Source organism: Miniopterus schreibersii, assembly GCF_964146895.1.
Source record: "Miniopterus schreibersii genome assembly, chromosome: 15".
Taxonomy (NCBI): Eukaryota; Metazoa; Chordata; class Mammalia; order Chiroptera; family Miniopteridae; genus Miniopterus; species Miniopterus schreibersii.
Genome location: NC_138115.1, coordinates 13,982,597 through 13,993,809, shown reverse-complemented (window position 1 = coordinate 13,993,809; position 11,213 = coordinate 13,982,597). Strand labels below are relative to the sequence as shown.

Here is an 11,213-nt window from a genome sequence, read left to right as displayed (position 1 = left end):
CTCTTAAAACAAAACACTTTATTTGATGCAGAAATTCTAAAGGTACAAAAACATTTTGCAAATGTCAGCTGTGATCTACTGTCACCTATTCAGAGTTATGTACAAATCAAAAAAGGCATTGTTTTCAATGTAAAAATACAGCACACTGCTTCCGTCTGTCAGTGCTCACTATTCCACCAGACCCCACAAGGGACAAACTTACAGATGAGACAGACAATGGCAATAATCAGCATGTTCCACAGGCTTTCCCCCCCGGAATGTACTAACAGGGAGCTTCTGAAGTAGAAAAGAAAAAAAAAACACCTAACAGTGAAAACAGAAGTTACCTACTCTCTAAGCGAACACATTTGATTTTTACAAAAGTTTTTTCTGTCCATACTGTTTTTCAAAACAACAAAAAAAACTTTAAAAAACAAACAGATGATTACACATTAGTATAATCCAATGGTAATTTTTTTGTCTAATGAATAGAGCAGTCAGCTTTGTCTACATCACATACGAACAAAAGATTGCTTCTTTGAATCTTCTCAAGTTTTATGTGACATAAACCAGTCATAATGGTTTGCTTTTGTGAGACTTCTGGTTGCGTGAAACACAGTGCTTGGTCAATTCAGAGCCATGGCTGCAGCCGTTTAGAACACAAAAAAGCTTCTTGGGGAGTCTGTGGTCCCAGCTGAGTTGTGGAGAGGAACCAAAGAGCAGGAGAGAAGACAACTAGACCTCTTTGCAAATTAGCCCTTAGCAACTACTGTCTCTCTCACCAGAGGTCAAACTGAAGTCTGAGCCATTTAATAATATTGTGAGTCATGAATTAAGGGTAATCTCTAGAGATATGTAAAAATAGAACCCAAAATTGGAGGGAGAAATAGCTGCCACTCAGAAGGTAAGAGCTGGTCTTGAAGTATCCTGAAGAAGTTTGGGAATTACATTAAACACATTACGAAGGAGCACCAAGTATTTGACAACAAGGGAGGAGGCGGGGGAGGGGAACCGCATATGGTAAGAGTACTGCCGTCAAGGGGGAAAAAAGTGCAAATCAAACAATCCTCAAAATGAATATAGGTGATACATCATTTTTTAAAATTGCCATTATATTTTTAAGTAGTAAGAGAAGCTGGGCACGTAAGAATTTCCCTGTAGTCCCCATCCTGAGCTTGGCCTTCACAAAGTGCCAATGTGAATAAGGCACATTCTATCTGGGCAACTGAACTGAGCGTGAAGCTGAGAAACACAATAGCAGTGAAAATGACTAAGTCCTTGGAAAATAAGAGCTATGAAAAATGGTTTAAGTAGGTGGGATTATCTATCACTGAAATAAAAACACCAGGGGAATGACTTCACTGTGGTTTTTAAACACAGGGAAGGTGACCAGCTGTTCTTTTTCCACTGCACACTGAACAAAAGGCCGGTTTGAATTTCTTTAAGGAAGACGTACAAAGAACTATCTGATCAGCAGGATAGGTTACAGAATCTCCTTTGCTGAAAATCCACAGCCATATGTCTGAAATAATTCAGGCACAGCCTTGTCTGTCATCAGGGAGAGCATGCTAGATAATCCAAACTTTCTCCCACCCCCAAAACTCTGAAACTGAAATCAAAGCTATTGGCTTACAGTCAGACTTCCTTGTGTTTATTTTCACCCTGAGCCTGGAAAGGTGGTGATATAGCAAGGATGACCCAATGCCCCAATGAGGACTCCTAACTGGTATCTCAGTATCAGGAAAAGCTTTTCTCTGTGTATGATTTCACACCTCCAAAACAGAGTAGACTCACAGGTCATTTAAAGCAGAAGACAATGCAAATACCTGGCTCTAGTGCACACTCATTACTTGCCCTACTCCCCACAACGCCTGCTTTTCCTTATTAAGTTTTGGACTAAGCTCAGAGTTGCATATCATCTAAAGAACTGATTAAGCCAAGGGCTAAAATTATAAATAAGGTCCTTCAGGTTGTAGAGTTTAAGTGAAATTGTCCCAAATGTCATATTTTTAAATGGGGAGAACAGAAATCTGATTTTGGAATTAACAACTGGCTTACCATGAAATGTAAAAAAGCAATCAAAACATTTCAAATACATTCGCAATCATATCAGATTTCTTTGGGGTAGCAATGAGGGAAAGCAGCAATCCAGCTACTGTCTGCATTTAGCAACAGCATTTTCTGGTGGTACTAGACATCTGTAATTACCACGCATGCCTTTCATTTCAACTCTTATAAAGCAGAGGTGGGTGCCAAACTGGAAGCTAGTGGGCCAAGAACAATCAGGTATTTTGTAGGGTCTGAATGCATTTTAAAATGTTTTAAAATTTAACTAAACAAATCAGAATTGTTCATATAAAAATCCAGTTTCTCAGCTTCTCTTGAAAGATGGGAAGATCAAGAAACACTGCTTGGCCACAACTGGCTGGAGTAGCTGCCCCCTGTAGGTGGGAGAGAAGCATCTGTTTGCCACGGTCCCCAACATGCCCTATGATATCCCCAACACAGAGAGGACATGTCACTGTCATTTATAATCACACCTTATTTATCATTACATCAGGCCTGCTACACTGGCAACCCCTGAAGACATACCATCTATTAAATAAGTAGTTTTCACCAACCACATAAAATCAAAAAGTCTAGTAACTTTCACATTGGCATTGTCCACTTCTCTCCAATAAAGACATGAAGAGCAATTCCTCTCTCTAAGAGCCGTCTTAGTGTTCAGGCAGTTGGAGACTACAGGGTTTTCTCTCTTTGGAGGAGAAGGGTATGTTATTTCTTCTCCAAGAAAACAGCTTTTTTTAATTCCTTGTTTTGTGTTTTAAAGATGCTCAACCCTGGGGAGGGGGAGGCTGTGAAAAAATCACATAAACCCACATTTTTAGACAGTTTTCCTGTTTATTTACACTTAAGTCAGGGAGCCTGAGACTAGGGGTTATTTAAAAAAAAAAAAAAGACACTTGTAGCTATGAAGTAGTAAGAGTAAACTTTAACATACATGAACTTAAATTACTATGCATTGATTCCAATGATGTCATTGTTGCTAAAGACATATTTTTGAACTTCTGATCTGGGACTATCTTCAGTTATTGCTAATGTGTCAACCAAATACTCTGTCTCATGACTTTATGGACCCATCTCATTTTTGTCTCAAAATACTATTAACTGGTTGGATCACCCTCCTAGGCCCGGACCTGAATGACTTCTGATTCTTTCTAGAGATTAGTGTGGCTCAAAGGCCCAGGACTTGGCCCTCTGGAATACCTTCTGCTCACTGTGTGGCTGGGCTAGGCCCATCCAGGTGGTTACTGTTGCTTGTAGTTGACCTGAGAGAACAGCATGCCTTGACCTGGGCTTTCACCTCCCTAATCACTCTCCTGGCAAAGCTGTGTTGGACGGTAAGTCCTTTCTGTAGGGCACTGGTGATTTAAGATAAACCACCAGCTCCCTACCTTCAACTACCTGCAAGCTTCTTGGTTACCTAGAACCTTGGACGTATATATCTGTTCACCTGTCCAGAGGACACCATCTAATTTAGCTACATAAGCCTTTGACTCTCAGGGTCAAGAACTCATTGGAATCACCCCTATATTCTACTTCTTGTTTCCCCATTGTCTAAAAGCCTGTGACTTACAGAACCTTTATTTGAATTCTGGCTTATCATTTCCACTGCTCAGAACAGTGTGAGTCAAAAAATGGAGCTCTGCTTAAAACAGATGTTCTGCCTTAATCTACATGGCAATTATTCCTATTCCCAGCATTAGATGGGGAGGGTGGGGGGGAAAAAGTGAAACTAATAAGGCAAAACCAGGAAGCTGGACTTCTCAACTTATTCTGAGTTAGGCATTCCCATTTTTTCATTACTCCATACAACAGTTCGCTTTTGTTGAACATCACAAACATTAATGTTTCAAAATAAGTGCCCAAATCCTAAATCCAAACTAAAACATTACCTGATTTTTGGACTAGCATCTTTTTTCCCTTCCATTTTCATGAGTAAGCTCATTTAGCAAGCTTTCCCACACTCATGACGCCCAGCTGATGCTCCTCCACCCCAGTCCTCATGCTGTCACTGGGCCACTTTCTCAGAGATGCCTCACTTCACATGCAAAGCTGAATATCTATCCTAAAAGTGGCTCTTACTGGCTCCTTTGGAGCATGCACCATTTGGTCTCAACAAGAAATATCTGTCATAATGTTCCAAAGTGAATTTTCGTATGCTAGCAAGTTTGAAGTGACCAATCTCCTTTACAGAATGCATGCTGGGGATAGAATGGAAGGAGAGTCACATGAGGGTAGGAGCTCTGTGCTTGTCCTGTATTCCACGGTGACAACATGGAACGTCTCTTCTCCAACAAGATGCCTGGTTTTATGGGGGAGGCAGTTCTGTTGCTCACTTGTCTCTCCCTCAGGGCAGCTGCAGGAAACTTGATGCCAGAGAACAGCCGATCACGTTTTTCCCCCAAGAAGCTGCCAGCTGCCTTTACAGAGCAGGGAGTGTGGCATCTGCATCAAAAATACACACAAACCTCTTCTTTCCAGGAGGGTTGTAAACCTTCCCTTCCCCACCTGCCAAGCATGTGCTTGGAAAGAGAAGTCCTGCGCCATTCCATCTCCCACCCCTCCTCAGGATGTTCCTCGGCGTCCTCTTTAATATCAGTTCTATTTGCTGGAGTCAAAACCATGGTCCCTGGTGTGATTGCTGAGAAAGCGGTGCCAAACTCAACGGCACCTATGAAAAAGTGGAAAAGGAAGCTCACATGCCCAGAAGGGCAAGGGGAGGAAAAGGGAACAACTGTTTTCCCTTTGGAAACAGAAATTCTGTAGAGAAGTCATTCATAAAAACAGAACATTTGCTTTTGCTTTTTAAAGAAAATTCTTTCCTCCTAAGCTCTAAATAGCTGTTTTTGGTAGGATGGAGCACAAGAGACAAATCTTTTACCGGGTAACTACAACATAAACACAAAGTGAAACATCAGTCACAGGCTGGGTTGTGGGAGGAATACTTTAAGATTCAAGAATTTAATGATTTCAGGTCTCATGTCTTCCTTAGACAATATTCGAAGAGCACATTCATCTTTGGGACAGCCCCCTCCTTTTCACCTTCTTAAAAAGAGGTTTGTCATTAGTCAAAACCAATTCAGCAGATTAACTGGCCACCACCTCCACACACTGCCATATTTCAGTGGATTCTGACCCTGAACATTCTGGACACAGCTTTAGACCAGAGGCCAACCGAACGCATGAACTGCAGCTTTCAGTATTACAGCCCAGTTGTGTATCAGTCTCTTAGAAATAAAACTCTAGACACCAACATCTGAGATACAACGAGTAAATGTAGCCCAGGAAATCTTGGGAGGCAGATCTGGCGTTTGCATGATGCCTACTTAGACCAAGAGGTGCTCTTCGGTGCTGAGCTCTGGTGGCTTTTCATGCTGACCAGACCATCTCAGAAAGAATGGTTTAGATGGTCGTCCTGGCCCTGCAACTTCCACCTCAGTTAGCCATGCCACCCACTAATACATAAAAGACTCACTTTATGAGAGATGATTACATGTTGTTACTTTCTTGACCTTTTTTAACACCCATGGCAACATAAGTTCCACACCAAAAATGAACAGGAATATCATCTGTAATGACATGGATTCCAGATAGACTGACAATTGATTTCTGTGCGGTTATAAAAACATTAAAAGTGCTTTTTCTACAAAGCATTTCAAATCAAAACAGCCAACAGTGAATAGGCAAAGTTTGCAGAGATAAATTAAGTCTGAACGATCAGTGCAGGTATTTTCCTGTTTCTCTTTATGTTTCCTCCCTATCTCCCAGTATTGGCTCTAACCCAAGGTCTGACCTACCATGGCAAGCTGTTGTCAGATCTTATGGACATGCCCTTTCCAAGCTCCATATGGTTTTAGAAAACTGGAGACTTTGCCAAGATATCTGTTAGAGGATAGGAGCAAGGAGAACAAGTACTGGCACGAATTTCACTCCAAACATCCTTGTAGGAGATCACAGCCCAAGTGGGCTACACAACCAGAGATGAGCTGGGGAACCAGAGAGAGGCGGCAGCTAAAGTGGCAATGCTTAGACTCTTCCATTTCGTTACAAAGGGGCAACCGCGTGGAGTTCACCAGTGTAGTTGCAGCAACCAGGTTCTGCTTTATACACCCCAGAAGTGAGGAGCTTGGACGGAAGGGCAGGAGGGTCCTCCTCACCTAAGGAAAGAAGAGAGAACAGAGCCACATGTCATTGCATCTCGCTGGGTGCTCAGGACAGAACATGGTAGAATCTGGGTTTAGGCAAGTGAGGCAGGCATCCCAACCAGCTCAAGATGGGTCACGCTCATGCTACTAAGAGGTCCTAGTTCCCTTGGCTGAGGGTCAAGGGTTTGCATGCATGACTCCAACTAGTCAGTCACAGCAAGGAGCAGCCTGACACGGCAGCCAGCAGGGGTTCCCTGGGGAAGTGGGGCCTCCTACAGAGCTCTACCTGGAGCCTGCGCGGAGAGAATACCGCACCCGTGAACCCCAGGTTCAACAGATACGGCTTTAAAGACGTGGGAGGACCAGGGATAGTGAACACTGCAAGTCCCAACAAAGATCCAGGCCTACAGGTCTTCACCTAACACTGCTGGGGCCACTGCTTTTTGGTATTCAGATGCTTTCGGAGTTTAGGAGGGTGACAGAATGCACATACTGTATATTACCTAACACGGGGCTGGGCAGCTCACCATAACTTAGCATCAGCTCCCACACGTGACCGTGCCCATTACCTGAAGCTATCAATGCAGCTGTGCTACTTCCCATCAGGTTTCACTGCCAAATAACTTTACACCCGAACTAGGAAAACACTCTCAGATTTCGGATTAGGAACCAACGCCGTGGCCTCATGGGAACCACCCACGGGCTCTCCGGGCCCCCAGCGCCTTACCCAGGCCTGAGGACGACGACACGCTCTCCGTCAGCGAGGACGTTTCCGTTTGGTCCGCCGAGAGTCCCTCCATCAGGGGCAGAGACAGCTCCGAGGAGGGCACCGACGAGTCATAGATGCCCGAGTCCCGGGGCAGGCCCGAGGCGCCCGCGGCCTTCCCCGCGCGCAGCGGGGGCTGCAGGCCCGAGCCGGCGCCAGGCCCGGCCTCCGCCTCCGCGTCCTCGTCCAGGCCGGGCTGCTGCCCCTCGGAGCGCGAGCCCGAGGGCGACGCGGGGGCCTGCGCCCCGGCCTTGGGGCAGAGGTCGCCCTCCGGCCCCGGCTTGCACATGACGTCATTCAGAACCAAGCCCGAGTCAAACTTCTCCAGGACCGGCTCCCGGGCGCGGGGCGGGGGAGGGTGGGAGGAAACGAACTGCTTCTCAAACCAGTCGGGCTCCTCGTCGATAAACTGGTGCATGTTGCAGATGGCGACGTACAGCGACCGGCCCGACTTGCTCCGGAAGTAGTTCCTGCGGCTGACGTTTCCGGGGTGCGGCCCGGGCTCCCGGACGCTGTGGTCTCGCGAGTGCAGGTGGGAGCAGAGCTGGGGGAGGTTGTCCATGAGCTTGTACTTGGTGCTCAGGTCCAGGACGCCGGGAACGTCTCCCTCGCAGGAATAATCGAAGTAGACGGTGATGAACTTGCTGAGCGCCGCCGAGGAGCTCTGCTTGGCCTGGCGCAGCTTCTCGGCGATGGCGGCCACGGCCACCAGGAAGAGCTCCCCCTGCCCCGGGCCTCGGCCGCCTCCTTTGTGCTTGTAGTTCTTCTTGTCCACAAAGTACTTCATGCCTTTGGAACAGACCACGATGATGAACTGGGACTCGTGGATCTTCTGGATGACCCATTCTCTCTGCCCTTCTCTGCAGAGGCTGAAGTCTTCCCACAGGTCCAGAGCCACCTGGAAAGAGAACAGGACCCGGACTCAGACAGCCTGGAGTGTCCAGCAGGAAAGGGAATGTTACAAGGAGGGCACATTCTCTCTCCCTTAATCATTATTAGCAGCTCCGTGGTTACCTGGCTCCGAGGAACAGCTAACATTCCATGGGTGACAGTCACACACCAGACCCTCTGCATCATGCCCTCATTTTAGCATAATGGGGGATCGTTACCACTCCTGTCCTACAGGTGAAAAGACGGAAGCACAGAGCTTCTAGCAACCTGCCCAAGTTACATACTGCATGTGAGGTGCTCAAGGGGCTTAAGAGTGTGGTGCAGAGCATGGAAAACGGGGGCACTGGGGTTGGTCTGTCTGATGAGTGAGGCTGCCTACATGGGGGGCAAGTCCCAGAGAGAAAGTTGGAAGGTGATAATAGAGGGACCCCAAAGTGGGTTGAGAAAGGCCCAGGTATGGATGCCAGAGTCACCCACAATGCTGGATGACTCATGTCCAGAGAAAGTGACTGACAAACGCCCCCTCCCCCCCAGCCACTCTCAAAACCATGGTGTTTACCATTGGTCAGGAGAGGAGGGTGGTAAACTGCAGTAACATGGCCATTCTGGTTAACTCACTGGGGAGTGACGGGCACTTTCCACCATAACGTCACAGTGGTCTACATGGTCACATCCATACAAGGCTTTTAACCCCAAGAGGAATCTGGTAGGGAATTTGGGGGTGGGGGAGGAAAACCAGGCCCCCTCAGAGGGCTTCACCTTCTCAGACCATTTTCGTCTGATTGTGCTGAAATCATCTCTCGGCAGTTGTATCTTTCTCTTCCCCTCTGTAGTTCAGAACCTAATTCCCAATGGCCATGCCTGAACACAGCAGCCACAGCCTGTTAAGGGGAAAGGGGACCTGAAATGACTGTCTTTCTTCTGCTCTATGGTGTTATCAAAGGGAAGAAACCCCTAACATCTATCCACTTGCTGAAAAAATCCTGAATTGTCTTACACTTGCCCTAATTCTTCTAAACATTATAAATTCTAATAAATAACTGGGATTAGCCCTGGCCAGTGTGGCTCAGTGGCTAAAGCGTTGGCATCTCAGGTTCACTTTTTGGTCAAGGACAATGTACCTAGGCTCAATCCCCGGCCCTTGTCAGGGCATATGCAGGAGGCAACCAATTGATGTCTCTCTCTCATATTGATGTCTCTCTCTCTCTCTCTGAAAAGCAATGGAAAAAATATCCTCTGGTGAGGATTAAAAAATATGTATCAATGGAAAAAAACACAAAACAGATTATATACCAAGTATTTTTTTAAATGTTCCTATCTTTGATCCAGCAATTCCACTTCCAGGCATTTGTCTTTGGAAAATCATCAGAAATGAGGCCACACTGAACTCCTGAGATGTTTAACAATTTGAAATAACATTATGGATCAAGTGGTTATTTAAAATTGCAGTTTACAGAAAACTGCTAATTATGTAAAAAGCTATTAAAGAGACAGAAAAAATAATTCCAAGCTACTACCCAAAATGCAAAACTGTATGTATGACTTCATCTATGCAGAAAGAGGCTGGAAGGAAATACACCAAATATTAACCATGGGCCCTCTTTTCCCCAAGTTGAGATTACAGGCCATTTTTTTGTCATATTTTTCTAGTTTCCAAATTTTCTACAGTATTACACACATAATTGGGGTTGTCTGTATCTGAAGACAGCATGCAGCACAGACTAAAGTTTGCTGCTGTTTTTCAGCATATGTGCTAATCTGCCAACTTCTCCACCTTCCTGCACTGGGAAACCGGGCCAGCCTTGTAAAGCACGCTTTTTGACACTAGGGGGCAGCCTCACCACATGGAGAGATTCTGAGAAACCTACCAGCATGGACAAATAACCCAACTACATAATTATTATACTATTCTTGCAGTTGTAAGAAACAGTGTGTTCTCCATGAGAGCTTTAGACTTCATTCTAAAATTAACACTATAACACAGAAAAGCTACAAATGGGTAGCTTAACTCAAAAGAACAGGTAAGAAACCAGAGCAGACCAATTTAAGCAACTTGATTATTTTTCCCTTCTTAGCAAAGCTCCTCCAAAGAACTGTCAAACCTGCTACTTTACTTGCATTCTTCCTTTGACCCTCTGATGCTCACCAGGATATGTCGAGTGACCTCCTCTCCCCACCCCCACTAAGTACTCCCAGGGCAGCTGCCATTCCCCCCCTGCTACTTCCTGCCAAGTGGGTGCCACTCAAGGCTTCCGAGCAGGAGTGTTTGGTTGGGATAGAACTGAGTATTAGAAAACATTTAGTGCTAGTGATGAGCAGAACAGACTGAAAGAAGAGTTCCAGGCTGACCCCAATTTGGAAGCCAGGCACTACCGGAGGGCAGGTGTCACAGAAGGAGGCCTGGAGGCAGGGACAGGTGGCCAGGAGAGGGTGCAGAGCATGTGCCCCACTAAACAGAAGAGACTTTAGATTCCTTACCTCACAGCCACAGAAGTCCTGGAGGAAGTAGGCAAAACACTGGACAACGTTCATGTGATTCTGGCCATCTTTACTGGAATAGCAGAGGAAGACCTTCGGCCGCGGCCAGAGCCTCTCTCTGGGGAGTGCTGTGGTGTAGGTGGAGGACTCAGAACTCTCCTCATCTAAATGTGAATATATATTTTCTAAATTGGAAAAGAAGATAGGATTGACAGCTATGAGCAATGCTTGGTCCTGTTCACTAAGACTGGGGACCTATTGTTATCTTCAAGAAACAAAAGGTGACATGTCCACAAAGAGCACTCCCAATTCCCCAACTCCACCAGCCCCTTGGGTCACATCCAGTGGAGCAACAAATGGCCAAAATTTGCTCTTCACCTAAAACTGACCTTGAGAAAGCCAAGAACACTTTAGGGACCACCCTAGTCAGCAGAGAGCATCCAGAACCAACTCTTGCAACCCAGAGCGCACCTACTGGACAAATTAGCATTGGCAGAGCACACCTTTTTCAAAGACACTTTTTTATTGAGGTATAATTTACAAGGTAAAATGCATAAATCTTAAGAGTATATCTCAAATTATTATCTAAGTGTGTACCTATGTAACCACCATTCAGATCAAAATACAGGACATTTCCAACTCCCCAGAAGGTTCCCTCCTGACACCTGGCTTTTATAAGTGGATCAAACCCTACCTTTATCCTGACTCATGCCTTTATACTTCCTTGATGCTCTTGAATTTACTATCCCAAGTTTGAGAACAGAAGTACGCCTGTCCTTTTAGTGGCTCCTGAGTTAATTTTAATTTTAATTCTAGGAAGTACAGAAGCCAGGAAACTGACTACAAGGAGCTATGTGGCCTCCAGATGCCCACCTGGAGGGACCAAGCAC

The 11,213-nt window shown here is 45.6% G+C and overlaps 1 protein-coding gene across 2 annotated transcripts in view; it reads right to left on the bottom strand.

Moving 5' to 3' along the window:
• IL17RD (interleukin 17 receptor D) overlaps positions 1 to 11,213 on the bottom strand; it is a 62,405-nt gene continuing 51,192 nt past the window's right edge. Inside the window, exons 11-13 of one of the 2 annotated variants that reach the window (XM_081159600.1) lie at positions 10,324 to 10,508; positions 6,916 to 7,852; positions 1 to 6,200 (exon numbers count right to left, since the gene is read on the bottom strand). In XM_081159600.1, the coding sequence (XP_081015726.1) occupies positions 6,088 to 6,200; positions 6,916 to 7,852; positions 10,324 to 10,508 (1,235 nt within the window). In that variant the 3' untranslated portion in view covers positions 1 to 6,087. The remainder of the gene's footprint in view (positions 6,201 to 6,915; positions 7,853 to 10,323; positions 10,509 to 11,213) is intronic. The other variant, XM_081159601.1, reaches the window with a different exon arrangement.